The sequence below is a fragment of the Balaenoptera borealis genome (genome assembly GCF_965194805.1).
Source record: "Balaenoptera borealis genome assembly, chromosome: 20".
In the NCBI taxonomy this organism is placed as follows: domain Eukaryota; kingdom Metazoa; phylum Chordata; class Mammalia; order Artiodactyla; family Balaenopteridae; genus Balaenoptera; species Balaenoptera borealis.
This window is the reverse complement of record NC_138879.1, coordinates 5245008-5265674: the sequence shown is the minus strand read 5'-3', so window position 1 is coordinate 5265674 and position 20667 is coordinate 5245008. Positions and strand designations below refer to the sequence as shown.

The following is a 20667-nucleotide window of genomic DNA, read 5'->3' as shown; positions in this document are numbered from 1 at the left end:
AGGTCCAGGGAGTTGTGACATGCTCACTGCTGACTGACTGCCTGCGTCTGGGAGCCGACAAGACCTCAGCCTTTGCTAGAATTCACGGGCCCCTGTCTGTACGTAGGTCTGTTTCATCGCTGTGCGCACCTGGCACTCTTCTAGGTGCTCAGGACACATCGGGGAACAGACAAAGGTTCCTAGCTTGTTCTGATGCCAGGTCAGATGGGAGGGTGACAAAAGAACAATCAACATAAAAAATGCGTACATTATACAGTAGGTTAGAAGGTAAGAGTTGCTGACCAAAAAAGAACAAAAAAGAAAAATAGACTAGAGTTAAGGGGGCATGACAGTGCTGGGGTGGTTTACATTTTAGAGAAGGGGATGAGGGTGGATTTCACTGAGAAGGTGGCTGTCTTAGTTATCTATTACCGTATAACAAAGTAGCTCAAAGATCATTGGCTCAACCCAGTAAACATTATGTCACTTTTTTGTGTGTGTGGGTTAGGAATTCGAGAGCGGCTCTGCTGAATGGTCCCCCTGCTCAGGGTCTCCCTTGAGGTTGCAGTCAAGAGGCCAGCCAGGGCTGCCGTCGTCTGAAGGCTGGACGGGGCCTGGAGGATCTGCTTCCCCAAGGTGGTGCCCCCGCACGGCTACTGGCAGGAGGCCTCAGCTCCTTGTCCCATGGGTGCCCCCTTACGGTTGCTTGAGGGTCCTCACAACATGGTAGCTGGCTTCCCCCAGAGCTAGTGGTCCAGAGAGACAGACGGGAGCTGCAGTGTCTTTTATGACCCAGCCTTGGAAAAGTCATACTGCTCAGTCTTGTTTTTGGTTTTTTGGCTGCGTTGGGTCTTCGTTGCTGCGCGCGGGCTTTTTCTAGTTGCGGCGAGCAGAGGCTACTGTTCACTGAGGTGCGTGGGCTTCTCATTGCAATGGCTTCTCTTGTTGCGGAGCACGGGCTCTAGGCACACAGGCTTCAGTAGTTGCAGCACGTGGGCTCAGTAGTTGTGGCTCACGGGCTCAGTAGTTGTGGCACACTGGCTTAGTTGCTCCGTGGCATGTGGGATCTTCCCGGACCAGGGCTTGAACCCGTGTCCCCTGCATTGGCAGGCGGATTCTTAACCACTGCGCCACCAGGGAAGCCCCGGCTCAGTCTTAAAAAAGGTGAAGCGGTGAGGCACAAATATCTGAGAAGGAATGTTCCAGTAGATGCGTCCCCTGAGGTGGGAGTAGCCAAGCACATTTGAGGAAGGGCATGGAGGCCGGAAGCTGGAGTAGAAGGAACCAGGGGAAGAGTGTACCCGAAGAGGCCAGGGAGGAATGGAGGGCAGGAGCACGTGGGTCACCAAGGCCATGGGAAGGACCTGGGCTCTGCCTCCGAGTTAAATGTGCAGCCGGGGCAGTGTTCTGAGCAGAGAAGCATCATAAGCAGACGTAGCAGACGTAGCAGAGAATAGACTCTAGGGGCAAGGGGAGAAGCAAGGAGCCCAGTAAACCAAGGAGGAGATGGTGGCGGCGGTGGGGAGGGTCCCACCTGGCTCACTGGCCACGTGTACTGTTTCTCCCGGAGAGAGGAGGTGTGGGAAAGGGTTTGGAGTCCAGCACCGTTTCCCCGACTGCAGTGACCCAGGCTGTCTTCTCAGGTTTATCACTCACCCTTTCTAGGCCTTGATTCCTACATGTACAAAATGGAAAACGCACTTATACCTCCTAAGTGAAAGAAATAATAAATGCTTATAAAGGCACTTTAAAACGCCCTTTAGAAGAAAGTGCCAAAATGCTGGAAAATGTTTTAGTGGTTTGCAATGGTATTTCGTGTGCTGGAGAACGAAATGTTTTAGTCCCAAGCCCTCCCCTAAAATGTTGATCTGGACTTGATTACAGCGTTCAGTGAATAGGAAAGCAGAGGGACGAACTTAGGTATCCTGAGGAAATACCCTATACAGGCACACCTCAGAGACACCAGACCCCTGCCACGAAGCGAGTCACACGAGTTTTGGGGGGTTCCCAGTGCGTGTCAAAGTGATGTTTACACTCCGCTGTCGTCTGTTAGTTGTGTAATAGCGTGATATCTAAGAAAACAATGTACATACTTGAATTAAAAAAATATAAACAAAATATTACAGTAGTAACATCCAAGATGTTACATACAGATCACCATGCCAAATGTAGTAACCATGAAAAAGTTTGAAACATTTGCAAGAATTGCCAAAATGAGACACAAAGACACAAAGTGAGCAAATGCTGTTGGGAAAACGACGCCGATAGACTTGCTCAGTGCAGGGTCACCACAAACCTTTAATCTGTAAAAAAAAAAAAAAAACGCAATATCTGCGAAGCACCAGAAAACGAGGTGCGCCTGTACAGAGGTCCAAGCCTACGGCCTAAGGAGACTACCGACATGCCAAGTTCACGGGAGATGAGAATGCAAAGCCCTTGCATCCAAACCCCCAGATAACCCTCGACTGGGGTCTTACACGGCTGCCTAAACTGTTGATGTGAAGTTCAAAAGCAGGCACCCCTGAGCTTCGCGGGTTAGAGGTGAGGATCATGGCCCCTCTTGGGGCCAGGGCAGCGAGGAGCAGGAAGCCCAGGGCTGAGGGGCTCTTGGATGCCGGTACTGTCCCGTTTCTTGATCTGGGTGTGGGTTTCATGAAATTCAGCAAGTTTCTGAAAAGACATCAAGCCGGCCACTTATAATATGTGCTCTTCTCTGCACGTACATTCAGCTTCAATGAAACATCTTTATTAAAAGGAGGTTATGCTCTTCCCAAAAGTCTGACCCCCACCCAGGACTTGAATGCCTGCCTTTATTCTAGAGTCCCTATATTTTGCTCAAATGCATTGTGTTTAAAATAAGAGTGATATTTCTTTTTTTTTTAAATAGATTTTAAAAAAATTTATTCATTTATTTATTACTTTTGTTTGGCCGCGTTGGGTCTTCGTTGCAGTGCGTGGGCTTCTCATTGCGGTGGCTTCTCTTGTTGTGGAGCACGGGCTCTAGGCGTGTGGGCTTCAGTAGTAGTGGCACATGGGCTCAGTAGTTGTGGCACACGGGCTTAGTTGCTCCGCAGCATGTAGGATCTTCCCGGACCAGGGCTCAGACCTGTGTCCCCTGCATTGGCGGGTGGATTCCTAACCACTGTGCCACCAGGGAAGTCCCAAGAGTGATATTTCTTGACCTTACTATAAAAGAAGTTAAAGTTTAATTATTTCTGATAAGTATACCACGCTGGGTTTATTTTCTAGCAGGGTTAGTGATTTGTATACAAATGGACTTTTCTTGGTTCTCTCCTGGAGCAGATGGCTTAAAAATAATAATAATAAAATAAAATTCCAAGTATATTAGGGAGAATTAACCAAAAAAATTGTTGCTCTCGGCCACCAGCACCTTATATCAATTCACGGATGAGAAAGCACAGCTTAGTTTTGCCTGTTTAGAGACTTTCTGTAAATAGAATCACAGAGCATTTTACTGTTTTGTGTCTAGCTTCTTTCAGTCAAAATTCTGTCTCTAAGATGCTTCACCCTGTAGCATGGCACCAGAGATTATTTATTCTCAGTGCTGTACACCGTATTCCATTGTGGGAATGGAACACAATTGATTGATTGATTCTGTCTTGGACAGGCATTTGCTTCACGTCCAGTTTGGGGCCATTATGGATAGGGCTACTGTGAACCTCCTCGTACATGTCTTTGAGTGAATATATAAGCGTATTGCTCTCGGGTATGTACCCCTGGGTGCTTTTCACATCACATAAGGCAGCCTCATACCTGGCCTGTGCATAGGCTTGACTGACTTGCTGGGATACTTAGCAAGTAAAGGTCCCCAGGGCATCCCTCGGGGACCTAGAGATCCCCTAGCTGTGTGTAGGCTTCTCTGCTTTCTGACAAGGAGAAGTGCACAGAGGTGGCCTGAATCACCCGCAGACACCACCCTGCCTTGTGGCTTGACTTCCTGGGGCTGCTCCCCGCCCACTTTGGGGAGGGCGGCGGACTTGTAGGGAACCCACGGGTCATCTCATCTTTCCAGCCCGTGGCAGTAAGCCTCCCAGAACAGAAAGAAGGGGTGGGGGAAGATCCGTTGCGTGCTAAGCCAGCTCCACTGAGCAGGTAGGGCCGGGCAGCCCTGCGGAGAGCACCCAGCCCACCTGCGGGCTCATCACACACCTCGACAAGCTGCTCGAGTGGGAAGCGGTGATGTCACCGCAGAGCCTGAACAATCAGGCCTTTCATGGCAGGGTGATAACAATCAAAACAGTATGTAAGGGCCTGCCACGCAAGAACACACACGCTCATGGCTCATGGGAGGATCTGAAAGCCGAGGTGAAGCAGGTCTTGTCAGGAATATGCCAAGCTCCTTGCATACTCAGCCGGCCAGAGGACGTAGCCTGGAGAGCCAAGCTGCGGGTTGCAGGGACGCTCACTTGCCAATTTTCAGAGAAAACCAGGACTCTCTCTACCACCTCCCCAGGACGCCTCACCTCCAACCCCAGAACTAACCCCTACACTGAGCATAATCTGTGCTTGGGGTTCCAGCAGGAATGTCCCACTGCACAACTCCAGGGGGTGCCATTCACCGAGCACACAGTGTGCCCCCAGAATTGTGCAACCTTGAGTTTCGGAAGCTACTGCCTTTGGAACAAGGGAGCAGAGGCCTGGTGGTTCTCAGGTGTTGTTTCTACCTTGAACCCCAGGAATCTGTCTTGCTTGAGCTAAGCTCCCTAGAGGACTCGACTCCACTGAGCCTAGAAATTCTCAAATAAGATGGACAAGATCAGAGGTTCTTCTTGCGCAGTCTGAGCAGTTTCCAGCGTTCAGATATTTGCTGCAGAAGCAAGTTCACCTAAACTCTTGCGTACTCTGGGTCAGTTGTTCTTAACCAGGGGACATTTTGCAATGTCTGGAGGTGTTTTTGGTCGTCCCCACTAGCGGGGTGCTACTGGCATCTAGCGAGTAGAGGCCAGGGGTGCTGCTAGACATCCTACAGTGCACAAGACGGGCCCTCACAACAGAGAATGAACTGGTCCAAAATGTCAAGAGCGGCAAGGTCAAGAAGCCTGCTGTAGATAGGATGTTCTGACCCCGTTAACCCTGGAGGCCACTTGTTAACATCTGCCCCACCTGGCCTTCTCTCCTGTCTACCAGAGCGGGCCAGAGCCTCAGCTCACTGGTCCAGCAGGCATGAGGCAGCACCTGCTTCTCTGCTGGGGCTTTGAGCCCAGGTAACCGTCTGTGTCCACGATGCTTTGATGGGTCCGTGTGAGGCCCAGAGGACCCGAGGCTTACAGAATAGTGGTTAAGAGTACCCTCTGTCACTTCCCAGCTGGGTAGCCCTGGAGACAAGTCACTGAACCTTGTGCATCACTTTCCCCATCTGTAAAATGGGGATAATGATGGTAGGAAACACTTAGGAGTTGGTTGCGAGGGCGAGGCGTGTTGCTACCTGTAAAATGCTTCCAACCACGCCTGAAACTTAGTAACACTCCATAAACGGCAGAGATGATTATCATCACTCTTATTCCAGCCGGAGGACCTTAGTCTCCCTCTGACGGGCGTGGTAACAAAAGAGAAGCTGGTTTCCGCCGCAGGTTGTTGCAACGGGATCTGTGCTGCTCCTGGCACAGGCTTTGTGCTGCTTCCGACCCTTGCTGAAAGCTTTCCCCAAGCTCAAGGCCCGAGACATATATTCTTGTTTTTTTTTTTTTTTTTTTTTGGCTGTGCGGCATCTTAGTTCCCCGACCAGGGATCAAACCCACGCCCCCTGCAGTGGAAGCACGGGGTCTTAACCGCTGGGCCGCCAGGGAAGTCCCCTGGAGACATTCTTAAGTGAAAGGCTTGAGTGGAGACGGCTAAGGCATGGATTTCAAGGGTCTCATTCAGCACAGGGGTCGGTCTCCAAAGATGGATGTAGACTCCTGGGATGCAACCTCATACTTGGCCTTGCGAAGACCCCTGGGGTGGAGCTGGGGCATTTAGCACTTGTCCTGAAAAGCTGGCAGACTCAGCTGTGCACAGGAAAGATTCTTAGAAGATGATGCCAAGGAGAGTCAGGCTTTGACTCCAAAGCATTTTCTGCTCTTGTTTGTGCGTTGGCTTTAAATGGGGGAAGAGGAGAGAAGGGCAGGCCTGGGCTGCCCTGCCCTAGCATCTCACACTGTTGCTTCCATCGTCGCTTCTTCCTGTAGCAGAAGCATCTCCCCATCTCTCTCTAGCTATCGAAAGGCTCCCCACCCTTCAAAGTCCATCCTGAGTGCCACCTTCTCCAGGAAGGATTCCCGGATCACCTTCCTCCCTGTAGGCTCTGTGCTTCTCTTATGGCCTTTGGCAAGCTCTATGCTGTCCTGTAGGCATTTGTAGGTGGGTTTCTTCACCCGCTATTAGGTTGTAAACCCCTTGAAGATGGCGGCCCTTCCGAACATCTTCGTGTGCCGCGTGAGCTCTCACACATGGCTGGGGCTCAGTGCTGGATTCTGGGGTCACTCCTGAGAAGAGGGTCCCCACTGGCCGCCAGCTGCTATTGCCAGCCTTGGTTCGGACCCGGAGGTCACAGAATCTGGAAGGGTTAGGAGCATGAGCTGGAGGTGAAATTCGTGTGAGGTCGGAAAGGCCACCAGGCTGCGGGGACCGAGGGGCCTGAGTGTCCGGCTCATTCAGGAGCCTCGGGCAGTTTTCACGCAAGCTGCCATTTAAGGAGCGTCCACTCTGGGCTGTGAGCTGTGCCCGGCACTTCACAGAGACTATCCCCCACCCTCAGAAGAGCCCTGAAAATGGGGCAGTTTATGCCCGATTTACAAAGTAAAAGCCAACGCGACGCAGCGGGTCACAGTGGTGCACCTGGGGATGCGGGCAAGTCACACTGCCTGCAGAGACCTTGAACTTCTCTGTGCTTTTGTTTTCTACTAACAAAGAAGGTGTTGAACAAGGGGACTCGGAAGGCCCCGCAGCCTGGGTGACTTTTAACTCTGAGGTGGAGCTGGAGCTGGGAAGGCAGCCCCTGGAGGGAAAGGGGGTCAGGCCTCTAAGAAGAAGCAGAAGCACCTGCCCACTGGGACGGCCTTCCTTCCTGTCGCCCACCTCTTGGGATGACTGGTATCTGAAGGTGAGGGTGGGTAGCACCACCCCGCCCAAGCTGGCAGCCTGGAGGACCAGCATTGCACCTCAGAGGCCCTGGCCATCTGCCCCCGCGGGCTGGGAGAGCAAGGAATACGAGAGGCAGTGGAGGGGCACCTTGGGGCTCTGGCTTCCGCCCTTGCATCCAGACTGGGGCGTGGGCACCCACTGCCCTGCCTGCGCCTCCTTGGCAGCCCCCATGGGCCCAGTCCACTCTGTCTGCAGAGAGTCAGTACCTGGGGGTGAGCCCCGTGCCTTCCCTGCCCCCTCCAGGTCCCCCCAGCCCCAGGGTTTCCAGCTGCCTTCTAGCCCCAAGCAGGCTGACCAGTCCGCTTGTGTCCCTACCCCAGACGGAGAGCAAAGTGCCTGCCGCTTGTCACTGCAGGGAGGCCACCTCTCCTGCCCCTGCCGTGCCCGGCCAGCTCGGGGCTGGGCTGGAGACAGAGGGCCACACTCATTGTGGACCGACCTGACGCTCCTGGGGCTGGTGAGGGCTGGAGGGAGATGTATCTGACGGGTCCAGGAGCAGTTGGAACTTGCGTTAGACCATCAGCAGCGTTGGATAGTGAAAAACGACAACAACAACAAAACAACATCTCAGCTTCCAAGATTGTGTGCACATCCTCTGCGGCAAATTAAAATTCTCACCCAAGTTTGCCTCTGCCACCCACCAGGCTTCTGGGTGCTTCCAAGGATGACCAACCTCATCCCAGTTGGCCCCGGACAGCCCCCGTTTCAGCACCGAACGTCCAGTGTCCCAGGAAACCGGGGCAGTTGGGCACCCCAGTTACCATCACAAAACTCAGACTGCAGTCGGGGAGTTGTGACTTTTACGTGTTTGCTTACGCTGCGGACAGGGGGGCTCTGAGGTTAGGGAAGCCGTGGCTGCTCACGTCCTCCCCCAGGTCAGGGGAGGAGAGAGGTTTTGTCTTCTTCCTTCCCGCCATTCTCTCTTCCATCTTGGCATGTGAAAAAAAAAAAAAAAAATCTCCTAGGAAATGAACTTTAAAAACAGCTGGACTGGGTCTGCCCTTCCTAGAAAATTCAGGTTCTTAAGGGAGAGGAAAAGAGAAGTGTGAACAGTCCAAGCCAAATCCAGCTCCCCTGCAGAGGTAACCCTTCTGGACAGACCCTGGGCTCACCTACCCGGAGCGCCTGCACGTGCAGCCCAGCCCCCAGGAGCCATCACCCCCCACCACTGCCCCATGACACCCTGCCCTTAACCCTCCCTCCTCCTTCCCCTCTTTTCCCTCCACTTGCTCTCCCCCCCTCTCCCCCCCCCGGCCCCGGCCCCGTTCTCCCATAGCCAAGCCTTTCCCGGCCCCGTTCTCCCATAGCCAAGCCTTTCCCGGCCCCGTTCTCCCATAGCCAAGCCTTTCCCGGCCCCGTTCTCCCATAGACAAGCCTTTCCCGGCCCCGTTCTCCCATAGACAAGCCTTTCCCGGCCTTTCCCGGCCCTCCTCGCAGGATTCCCTCCCTCGTTGCTCCCTTAAGTCCCGGGGAACAGGTCACCGTGGAGCTTGACTTGTCACCAAAGGGCAGGGACCCTGTCAGGGACAGCCTGTGGTTTCTTCCTTAAAGAACCCTTCATTCCCGCTTCCCTCTCCCTGCCGCTGACTCGCTGAGGTCCAGACTGGTCATGGTGCCTTTGTGCCCCTGCCTGGAAGAACAAAACACAGAAGGCAGGGGCCTCGAGTCTTCCGAAGGGCCAGGGTTTGGGCTTTTCCTGTTGCGCTTTTTTTTTTTTTTTTTAACATCTTTATTGGAGTATAATTGCTTTACAATGGTGTGTTAGTTTCTGCTGTATAACAGAGTGAATCAGCTATATGCATACATATATCCCCATATCCCCTCCCTCTTGGGTCTCTCTCCCACCCCTCTAGGTGGTCACAAAGCACCGAGCTGATCTCCCTGTGCTATGCGGCTGCTTCCCACTAGCTATCTATTTTACATTTGGTAGTGTATATATGTCCATGCCACTCTCTCACTTTGTCCCAGCTTCTCCTTCCCCCTCCCCGTGTCCTCAGTGCATTCTCTACGTCTGCGTCTTTGTTCCTGTTGCTTTTGAATCCTGCTTGGAATCTTCATAGCCCATCCTGGAAAAGAAGCCTCTCATTTGGGCTTTCCCTTCCCAAGTGTAAAGGATGGAGGGGAGAGCCCAGCAAGCCCCATGCCCTGGGGAGGCCGGCAGCGGCAGGGTGTCCGTAGGTGTGGAGGCCACGGGGGGAGTACAGGGGGGCTGCAGGAGGGAGTGAGCGCGCCTGGAGCAGCCTCCGCGCCCAGTGCCCGTGGAGGCTGCACGCCCACCCCTGCCAGCCAGTCATGGCCCCCACTGCTCCTAAGTCAGCTCTGAGCTCGGGCTTCCGAGGGACCAGCCCTGCCACCCTGAGCCCCGGCTTCACTGCTGCTGCTTCTCACCTGGACACACGGTGGCCATTATCCCCTATCACTTTTGTTGAAATGTCCTGTGTCCCCAGTGACCCTCCACTTTGATGCTCCTGCGGTTTCCCAGGATCCCCTCCAGCGCCCCGACCTAGTCTGCAGGCCGCCTGACTCAGTCACAAGTGGCCGCTGGTGTCCTCGGCTCCCAGCAGGGGCCGGCCCTGGCATACTCCTTTGTTGGGTGTCAGGTAGCAGGGTGGGGGCTCCTGAGCTGGAGGTGGGCGTGGCCGCCATCCTCATCCTCATCCCCTTTGATAACTTCTTAGGCCAGTGGTCCTCGACGTGGTCATCACGTTCCTGAAACCTGCAGACCCGCTGCTGACGCCACAGCTTATCAGAATACCCAGGGGGTTTCATTCGATTTCCTGGGCTGATGCAAGTGGAAGAGCAGAGTAGAGGGTGTGGAGGGGACTGAGCCCTTCCATGGGGTCACCCCTACAGCCGCACAGCACACAGAGGCCAAGGGAACATGATGCACCGGTGTGTGTGTGCAGAGGACAGCCACGTTAAGAAGGGACGTATACGAAGGCGGGAAGGGCAGAGAAGCTGCAGTCCAGCCCTTGCTCTGGGCTGCAGGAGCCCAGGTGCACTCAGGAGAGATTCCACGGTCGCCCAGCGAGGCGGCGCCCTGCTGAGAAAGGTTGGCAGGATCCCGAGGGTGTGGTGCCTGGCTGGGCTGGCAGCCCCGTGCCAGAGCCGGGGCAGGGCCTAGGGAATGCGGCTCACCAGGCGTAGAAGAATGGGGTTTCTGTGCTGCTTATCAGGATGGCGGCTCCCGGGCGGGATGCAAGGAGGTTCCAGAGCCCGCCCAGCGGATGGCTGCAGTCACTCCTGAGTCATGGCAAGGACTTCGAACGGGGGACCCCACCTCCGACTCACTGGCGACATGGGGCGGCAGCTCCCTCCCCGGTTAGGTCTGGGGTGAGTCGTGCGCCTGCCTGTGGGCACAGGGGACAGGCGGTGGCCTTGCACAGCGAGCCAGCTGCAAAGTGCTGTCAGACGAGGGATGTAAGGCCTGGACAGACACCTTGACCTTCCTCGTTGAAAGAAACCTTGGACCTTTGCAAAAGGTCAAGGAGCTGGTTGTATTCACTCAACCATCTGGGGAGCAGTGAGGGGATAGTGAAAAGGTTTGGAGGAAAAAGACCCCGCTGTGAGGGTCGGTCCAAGAAGGCAGGGCAGGGGCTAATGAACTATTGGCAAGGATTTGCCCTTAAGGTTCACTCCATCACCAGAAATATATTTCAGATGTTCCCCACTCCTGGAATAGGAGCTCAGGGTCAGCTTGGGCTATGAAAGTGACAGCAGAAGCCTCTAGAAGAGGCTGTATTCCTGCCCAGGGCTGGTGGGAGCATGCTTGTCAGGGTCCTGTAACTTGAGCAAGGCTGGACAAAGTGACCCAAAGCTGGGTTTGGATTCCTAGACCCGGGACCCAGGAGGTGAGAAGAGGCGAGACCCTTGACTCTGATCCCCAAACCAGCCCCCAGCCCCACCCCCCGAGGCCGGCTCTCATCCCCCCGCCCCTGACAACAGAGGTGTTTGTCCTCGGGCCTTTTGAGGCAAGAAAGGACACTCTTGACCCTTTTACCCTGCCCTTTAGACTGGCTGGGGAGTGATGGCTAGGGACTCAGAAAGGGGGGAATCCTAGCTGGCCAGCAGGGCTCACCGCCTTGCACACAAGACTGTTTAGAAAGCAAAGGAGCAGAACAGCAGCTTTTGCCTAAAAATCACAAGCCAGATTTCTCTCTGGACCCTGTCTAATTTCTCCTACTCTCGTTGTCTCCTGTGAAATTGGGGCAGATCTGGGCTGCTGTGGAGAAGGTGTGGGCCAAGGTTCACTCCCAGCCCTCACCTGGCAGAGGTACTTCTGCCTCGGACAAAATCTCAAGGGTCACCCAGAGGCGACCCTCTAGGCTCGTCATCCACTGCGGATGTCCATACTCAGAAAGGCAGCAGGACAGTCAAGTCCAAGCTCATCAAAGTGCCCCGTAAGCCCTCCCAGCAGCTCATGTCCCTTCTGTGTCAAGGGGAGGATCCATCTCTGGGCACTTCCTGGGTCTCAGCGGGGATGGACCCTGGAGGTGACCAGGGGAAGGATGCCCACCCAGGGGAATCATGAGTCTGGGGCTCCTGGGAGTTTCTGTGCCCCGCAAACAGACTGACCAGCAGGCAGGAGCACGGTATCAGAAAGACCTCCATGTTCACAGCGGCTCTCCAAGGAGGTACGCTTGGCCTGTCCAACCTTACAGGGGTGTAAATGTCTCACAGAAGTGTCAACAAGAACAAATGAACGAGTGCTGGTGGGGATGTAAGCACAGGTGGGCCAAAGTCAGATCTGTCTGACGCAGGACTTGGCAAGGGCATGAGTCTTGACCCAGGGCGGCAAGTACTCTGAGCCTGTCTCGGAAATGGGACCTGTGAGTTCTTGGGAAGACCTCCCAGCTGGAAAGGGTTCAGCCTCACCCTGGCCCAGCTCTGCTTCCTGAAGCTGAGTCAGTCCTCTTGTTGACCCTGACTGTCCTACAGTCAGTCCCATTCTCTGTCACCCCTCCTGTCATCAGCTCACACTGGGACCTTAGTGATAATGCTCACCTCCACCCCACAATAGACTTTGATTAGGCCCTCAGGACACGCCAGCTCCTGTGTGCCGAGGGCTTTAGAGGGCCCGTCCAAGGTCATCATCCTGGCAACCCTGGGATGCCGGGGGGTTGTATTGTTCTTTGAATTTCACGGCAGGGGGAATGGAAGGTAGCACAGCCAACATATCGTGGGCCCAGGAGTCGAACACAAGAAGACGAACTGCAGAGCCCAAACTTTAACTACTGTGTGCCGGGCGGCGAGGACCTTGGGGCGGTGTGGGGGGCTCATGGCCCAGGGTTGTGGTTCCGTCTTGTCGGATCTCTCTGTACCCCTCAGGCATTAGGGCAGGAGTCTGCCAACTCTGCAGCCCGTGGGCCTAATCCGGCCCCCGAGCTGCTTTTATAAATAAAGTTTTATTGGAACTCAGCCATGCACTTTTCTTTACATATTGGCTGCTCTCCCACTGCAGTGACAGAGTTCAATAGTTGCAACAGAGACCCGATGGCCCTCAAAGCCTAAAATATTTACTTACTGGCCCTGTTTGCTGTCCTCTGGCTCCTGGGATGAGGTCAGAGCATGTCTGAACCCCTCCCTCTCTAAGAAGTAAAAGGAGAGAGCTGCCTTAGGTAACGTAGGCAAGGATGCCAGTAACCTTGCAGGGGAGGTCAGCGCCCACTGAGCGGTACCGCCAGGGGCCCTTTGTGGACATGCCAGGCGGGGTGTCTTCCTGTCTGCCCACTTCATCTTATGAAGAGTTTTGCCTGGCTTTGGGGGGACACGCTCAATGACCCTGGCAGCCCTAAGCCACCAGAACAGTTCCTTTATCAAAAGACTAATAATAATTTTTCAGAGGCTCATTGTCACTTTGATGCGCTGGTGGGGGGATGCTGAGGGGAAACACCATGAAGTTGTCCAGAGGGGACAGGATGAGAGTTGATTAAAGGAAGCCCATGCAAGATAAATGTAAGTCCAAGACTCTGGAAGGGTCAGGATCTTCCTAAGAGTCTCCTTGACCTGGCAGCTCCCGGGTGGAGGCTCCCTCCTCCCAAGATGTCTGGAGCTATGAGTCCCGTATGAAGGATGCATGCGTGAGTTGGGGGAATAAAAGAAAACACAGGCTGAGTTTCAGGCCCTCAAACAAAAAGGATATGAAATATTAAACACTGGGGATTATCGTAGGTATTCTCTGCTGGAGGTAGAACAGGAGGCTGTGGCCTAATGGAAGTGTGTCCCTGTCCCAGGATCTTGGGGTGGGTGAGTGGGCAAGGAGGACAGGGTAGAGCCGGCTGCTGGTCGACAGCACTCCCTGGCCGCTGTCCAGAGCTGATGGGTGGATTCCTGTTGGCAGCAAGGTAGACGGACGTGAGCAAATTGACCGGAAAGCCAAGTGACAGTGGAGCTTCCCTTTTCTATCCAATCCATCCACAACTCCCTCAGGCCACATCCCAGCATTGCTTGCCAAGCGGCACCCACATCTCATGCCCTTGAGATCCTTAGTGACCAGGTGAGTCCTCGTGGACCTGTCCAGCCAAGGTAGAATCTCGTCTGGGGAGATACCCTAAAACTGCCTTCCTGTTGCCTTCAGACTGACCCTGTTTCCTTCCCATCTTGCCTTTCCTTCCTCTGCCAATGGACATGCAGTTTAGTCATGGTAGTTTGCTGCATGGGGAATGAGGGTTCTTAATTTATGTGCGTGCCTGGGGACCTCCCTGGGGGGTCACGTATCGCTTTTGTCCCCGTCTCTTTCTGTTTCTCCTTCCCTTGTACTCCAATACCTGGTTTGTGTGCAAAGCAGGCTCTCAAGGCTTGGCTCTGACCAAGTGACCAATTCGCAGAGCCCAGCCCCTATGTGTCCTGCAGAGGCAGGAGGGCAGAGGGTCACCGTGAGCTCCCCGGGGGCCCCAAGAAGCGCAGTGCCAGTGCCAGAGCAGCACGCAGAGCGCCCGTGGGGAAGCCCAGCCCAGACCCACATCTGGGTCCCCATCGGGGTCTGCATCCATTCTTCCTTGTCCCGTTTCTGAAGTTGCTTCTGGACAACATGTGATCTCTCCATCTCTATGCCGTAAGGGAATGGAACCCCCAAAGTGCCGAACACCTCATATGTGCTCGGGACTTGATAGGCATGAAATCAGGTCATTGGGTGACAGCAATCCTTCATGGCTGAAGTTAGTGTCCCCACGTGACCCCTTGCACGTTACATACAAAGATCCGAGGTGTGGAAGTTCAACGATTTGTGCAGAGTCGTGCAGCTAAGTGGCAGAACTCGGGTTCTCCTAACACCCAACCAGCGTGCTCCCCGCCGTGCTGTAAGGTCCAGAAACATGGAGCATCTCCAGGGACCAAGGACAGCGTGAAGCGGGGAGGACCCGTGTCCCCCTCCTCCTCGTGTTCTCCACCTGCACGCATGCCCTAAGCTTTCCCCTTCCCTCCCCTGTCACAGGGATCCGCTGGGGCCTCTATAATACCATAGGAGGGCATTGGGCAGAGGCCAGGGCCCCCGTCTGTGTGGGTGCTCCATTCTGGACATCCGCCTTCACGTGCCTTCTTGGTCTTTCAGGAATTTAGCCATTGGAATTGGGATCCAGAATTTCCCGGAGGGCCTCGCGGTCAGCCTCCCGCTGCGAGGGGCTGGATTCTCCACCTGGAGAGCCTTCTGGTAAGTGCTCCAGACGCCCACTGTCGGAGGCCAGGGTCGGGTCCGATGTGGAGCTCAGAGCAGTCCTCCTGCGGGCAAGAGCAGCCTCTTCTGGCCCGGAAGTGAATCCAGAGCTTCTGGAAACACCAACAACCTGGTTGAATGCTGCACCCCCAAAGCTGGGAGAAACCTCCAGAAACTCATCTCTTGACCTTCAGCCCCCAATGGCCGTGTTTCCTATTTTCAAAACCCCTCCAGGGATAGACACGCCCACTCTGGGGGGTTTTCTCTCTCTCGGGTGGGGAGAACCAAGGCAGACCTTGTGTCCACTCTCCCTGTCCCATGCCCTAAGGAGACGCGCTCACCACAGCCTGTCCTCAAGAGTCATCCCATTAGCTCCTGTCGTGACCCTTGTCACAGCGAAGACCAGGATTATGTCAACAGCATCTGGGAAGGTGATGCCTGTGGTACTCAACGCTTCGTGTTTTCATAGCCCCCAGCGGGCTTTCCAGTCTGTTCCCTAATTTTACCTTTTCAGTGACCTGTCAGGTAAGGCCCCAGGTTTCAGAGGAGGGGATCATGGCCCGGAGTGTCACCAGCCAGCTCATCAAGTGGTGAGGCCGAGGCTGCAGTCTCTTCTGCCCCTCAGCTCAGGACTCTGAGCCTCAGAACCCCTCTTTATGGAAGGAGCCGCCGCTCTAGAATGTACGCTGAGAGCACGCAAGGACCGCTCATAACAACAATTAAGAAACGCCTTCCATTTTATAGGGCCTTGTGACTTACAGGTTCTTGCATATACTTAAATCATTTTAGTTCCATCCTGTGTCATCTCTTTCTCCGTTGCTGGAGACTACGGAATAGAGGTTTCGGGGGAAGGGCAGAGCAAGATGGCCCTAGAAATTTTTTTCAAATGTGAGTTCCGTGAGCCCGGAAGCCGTGACTGCCATCTCATACAGGAGAAACTCCAGGGGCGAGGAGGGGAGGGAAGGGGGGGGTATCTGTGGTCAGTGTCCAGACCCTGAGATTAAAGTGTTTGTTTAACTGGACACACTCAAGAGCTGCAGAGTCTGCAGGCCCATGCGTGCGAGCACGGAGCCAGGAAGCGGTGGCCCCTTGGAGGATGCTACGGTCCAAACAGTGTCTCCCCCGTGCCCACCGTCTGCTCCTGGCCGGGAAGAAGCGGGGGGAGGTGGGAGTCCACAGTCCTATCCTGTCATCTGGGGAGGAATGGAGGGGAAGTTGTCTCTCACCCCCATTTTACAGATGAACGGACTGAGGCTCGGAGCCAGTAATATCTCGCCAAGTGCCCACAGCAAGGAACAGTGGGAAAGATGTCCCAACACCTCGTGTATTGGTGTTCAGCCTGTACAGGAGTCTCTTGGCGGTAGGGCTTAGCTGTGGGGTTCAGGTACTGGCTTACCTCCTGGCACTGAATTCTCAGGGCTCACGTGGGCTGCTGTTTTAATCAGGGCTCATGTGATTTCATCCTATAGAAACCCACTCTCACTAGCTCAAATAAAGGGAGTTTTTGAAAGGAGAAATCTCACCTTAATCCAAGATGGAGGGCAGTGGGGACAGGTCCTCACTACATACATGGCTAGGTAGGTCCACCTTGTCGGCGGAGGTAGGTGGGTACAGCTCCTTCAGAAGGGGTGCCGTTGTGGCCGGAACCCCCAAAGATACCAGGCACAGCCGTCCTTGGGAAATGTCCATACCACTCCTCGTCAAGTGTCCTATCCTTCAGAAGACCATGTAGCCGTCAGCCAGTGAATGGGTATATAACATGTGGTGTATCCACACAGTGGGATATTATGCAATCATCAAAGGAATGAAGTCCTGATAACTTTTTACAACGTGGATGCACCTAGAAAACAGGATGCTAAGTGAAAGAAGCCAGTAAAAAGGATCACCTATTGTATGACTCCGTTTATAGGAAATGTCCAGAATAGGCAAGTCCCTGGAGACAAAAAGCAGATTAGTGGTTGCCAGGGGCTGGTGGGAGGGAGGAATGGGGAGTGGCTGCTAGTGGGTGTGGGGTTTCTTTCTCGGGATAATGAAAATGTTCTGGAATTAGATGGTGGTGAAATGGTTGCAACCTTGTGAATATACTAAAAACCACTGAACTGTACACATTAAATGGGTGCGCCATTTGGTATGTGAATTATATCTCAGTAATGTCATTATTTTAAAAGGACAATGTGGGAAACTTAAAACTCTAAAATAAACCTGGGAGGGGTGTCTCCTGTAACTCTGTAATAGGGAGTTGGGAAAGGAGACAGAGGTGGTGTAAAAACAAACAAACAAAAAACAGCGAAGTGCTTTGGCACTGTCATGCCAATCCGATGTGGAAGACAATGCATGGTTTTCTAGAACTGAGTCAGCAGTCTGAGCATGCCTGTGTCTGCTTGACCCTCCCCGCGGTGGGACGTGTCTCTGTTCTCTCCTTAGGTACGGGCAGCTCAGCGGCATGGTGGAGCCTCTGGCCGGGGTCTTTGGTGCCTTTGCCGTGGTGCTGGCGGAGCCCATCCTGCCCTATGCTCTGGCCTTTGCTGCCGGCGCCATGGTCTATGTGATCATGGATGACATCATCCCCGAAGCCCACATCAGGTGGGAGAGCTTCCCCTCCCTCACCTGTCCTTGTCTCTGTCCCAGCCCGGCTGGCCCCCACCTCTGGATCTGCCCTGTCTTTATTTGCTACTCTTTTCTTTACTCCCACGCCTTCCAGCCCCTTCCCAAGATCATCCTCACCCCCTCCCCAACTGCGTTCTTTGAAACTAAAAGAGGAATAATGGGCAGGCGGGTGGAGAGTCAGACCAGGTGATACTAGGCAGTGGCATACATGCCCTGCCCTCCACCCCCAATGAAACAGACTATTATTTTCATATATTCTCTCTCTCTCTCTTTAGATTTATCTGGGGCTGGAATGAGGGAGAAGTGAGCTCTTAAATGTTGACCACAGCTATTCATTCAGGTTCTCATTGTCTAGCTATAGGCCAAGTGTTGGGGATGGAGGATTCCTCTCTTTGTTTCGTTTTGGTTTTTATAGAAGAATGATTTTGAGGCTAGTATTCAAGGTCAGATTACATAATATCTTCAGGAAATCATTGCTGCTTTTTATTATTCAAGCATGGATTGCAGAGCCATGATAGGTGACCTTGAGTAAGTTACTTACTTCTCTATGCCTCAGTTTCCCCACAGTAAAATGGGGATAATAATAGTACTGATTTCATGTGTTTATCCTTTGGTATTACATGAGTTACTCAGTTTGCCTGGCATATATATAGTAAGCCCCAATAAATGATACTTATTATTATTATTTATTGAAGTATGGTTAATTTACAATGTTGTGTTAGTTTCACGTGTACAGGAAAGTGATTCAGTTATACATACATATATATATATATATATATATATATATGGATAGATAGATAGATATTCTTTTTCAGATTCTTTTCCATTATAGGTTATTACAAGATACTGAATATAGTTCGCTGTGCTATATAGTAGGTCCTTGTTGTTTATCTATTTTATAAATAGTAGTGTATCTGTTAATCCCAAGTCAATATTATTATGACTATTATTAATAGTAGTAGCATATTTCTCTTGGAATTGGACATTGCGGAGGATGCTTTCAGCCTGGACGCGGTCCCGCAGTGCATCAAGGTCTTCCTTTTCTTCCTTTCCTTCCCTCCTAGTGGTAACGGGAAACTGGCGTCCTGGGCCTCCATCCTGGGTTTTGTGGTGATGATGTCGTTGGACGTTGGTCTGGGCTAGTTGCTGAAGTGCCTCGGACCCCGGGAAAGGCAGCACGAGGAAACGGCCGGGATTGGCTTCTTCAGGACCACAGCCTCTTTCTTCACATCAAAACGTTTTTCCTTTCCCTCCTTTTTGTCTCATTATCCTGATTGACTCTGATTATGACAATTTTTAGTTTTCTTTTAAGGGAGATAGTGGTTTTATTTGGAATTTCAGGTAGTCACGGAACTACAGATTTTTGCTTGGCCACTACATGGAATCTTTCTTCGGTGGGAAAACCAAGGACCTACAGATCAGGGAAGTCTCTGCTTTTGTACCTTTGGTCTCCCTCACTGGACTCAATGGCAACTCCTCAAGGTCACCTACAGAAGCAAGCTACCGAGAGAGAAGTCTCCCAAGCATCTTTGCCTAGTGACTCAGAGCAGAATGGCCAGGACAGCTCTTGTCTGTCCTTCCCGATCTTTTACCGTTGATCCTCTGTCCATCAAGACTGGAACAGGAGCATCGTGGACAAAGCAACCTACTTCCCAAGGCCCAAGGAGGAACATGCCTTCTTCTGCCTCCCCCAAGGGGGGGCGCTGCATGGGGCGAGACACAGACAAAGGGAAGAAAATCAGCTAGTCTTTCTCTCTTTCTCTTTTTTTAAGGCAAAGATTGACACTATTGAAGTTAAGGGAATTAGGACAACTGTGAACACACAGTGAGCCCTGTGAAAAGAGGACAGGGTAGAGCTTTGATCGGAGACCTCTGCTCTCTCTGGATTCCAAGAGCAAACCGGTTTGCCGTGGTTTCCAAGTCCCCCAGACATGTGTTTTGATAAGCTTATAGGCTTCATTTTTCTAAGAGACTTGGGGACACCAGCAAACTGCTAGAACTCAACCCCTTCATTTACTTACGGAGGGAGCCACTTAAGCTCATTTAAGTGAACGAAAGACATTTGGAATCTGCACTGGGTCCTTCTCTGTTGACTATTCGGTAACTTATAACCTGACCCAGAGCTCTTAAGCTGCTTTGCTGGATTTTGGCCAGAGAGCTCAGGATAAGACAGGAAAAGGGGTAGGAAAAGAAGAGGTATTTTTTACATTTCCCTTTTAAAGTAAATTTGAGTCAAGTCATCATTCTAAAATGACCCTAAAGAATGACTTGAACGAGACTACTCCCTTATACACACAGCTGCTCCATCAGGGGTGACATAACTTGTCTGCTTCCAACATAGCTAAGGCCTGCCGTCCTCACTGGTTATAGGAGCCTTTGGGACCTTGAGTGGGCTCTGCTGACAAGGCAGGCAGCCCAGGAGGCAGGTATTCAGACACTGTGTTACCAGTGCCTGCCCTGCGTTTACATGTCTCATTGCTGCCAAGGGTGAATACTCTGTTCTGGGAATGCCCTATAACCCTACGCTAGATCTATGTACGTTCTTCCGGAGCACTGATGATCAAAAGTGAAGACACATGCAGAGGTTTGACTGGTGGAGATTCGTTGGTTGGGTGGTTGGCATATGGGTATTTTTATGTCTTTGTATGTCGTTCTACATAATGCAGACTTCTTTCTGATGGACAAGACCTCATAACTGTGATTAATACCAATAAAGGGGATATTGTTGTGGATGACCTGTGCTACGTCCAGTCCTTCTCAAAGCTGCTTCTTTCCAGGGTTGATCATATAAGAGCTAACTAAAGCTAGTCCTAATATCTACCCTACCCAACACCAGGGGAAGCAAAGGAAAGAGCTCACATGAGAAGGGCTAGCTAGATTCACGGTTGCAGACAACAGCATCCAACTCCAGCTTACTTAGGCAAAGAATTTAATGGAAGGTTATCAGGGAACTCGTGGGATCTATAGAAAATCGGGCTTGAAAATGGGTTGGATCCAAGAAAACTAGAGGTCTGGGACTATGGCCCAATCGCATCTCAAAAACAGCTTGATTTGGATGCCGTGGTCCCTCCAAACTGGACCATTACTCAGACTGCTGCCATCACCACCATGGGAAAGAGCTCTAAAGTGACCCTGATTCTCTGTGTCCTGGCTTCACATTCAGCGTTCTGAGCAGGGCAGGATCATCTAGCTGGCAGAGTTTAGATCCTGTGTCCAGGAACTAACCGGTCTTGCCCTCTTATTAAGACTCACATAATAATGGATTTTCCAATTTGGGGAATGAGTTC

General features: G+C 52.5%; 1 protein-coding gene across 8 annotated transcripts in view; it reads left to right on the top strand.

The window, feature by feature from the left end:
- SLC39A11 (solute carrier family 39 member 11) overlaps positions 1-20112 on the top strand; it is a 423126-nt gene extending 403014 nt beyond the window's left edge. For all 8 annotated transcript variants that reach the window (XM_082372221.1, XM_082372229.1, XM_082372228.1 and 5 more), the window contains 3 exons: positions 14672-14770; positions 17198-17356; positions 18445-20112. In XM_082372221.1, coding sequence (XP_082228347.1) covers positions 14672-14770; positions 17198-17356; positions 18445-18523 — 337 coding nt within the window. In that variant the 3' untranslated portion in view covers positions 18524-20112. The remainder of the gene's footprint in view (positions 1-14671; positions 14771-17197; positions 17357-18444) is intronic.
- Positions 20113-20667: the final 555 nt, after the last annotated feature.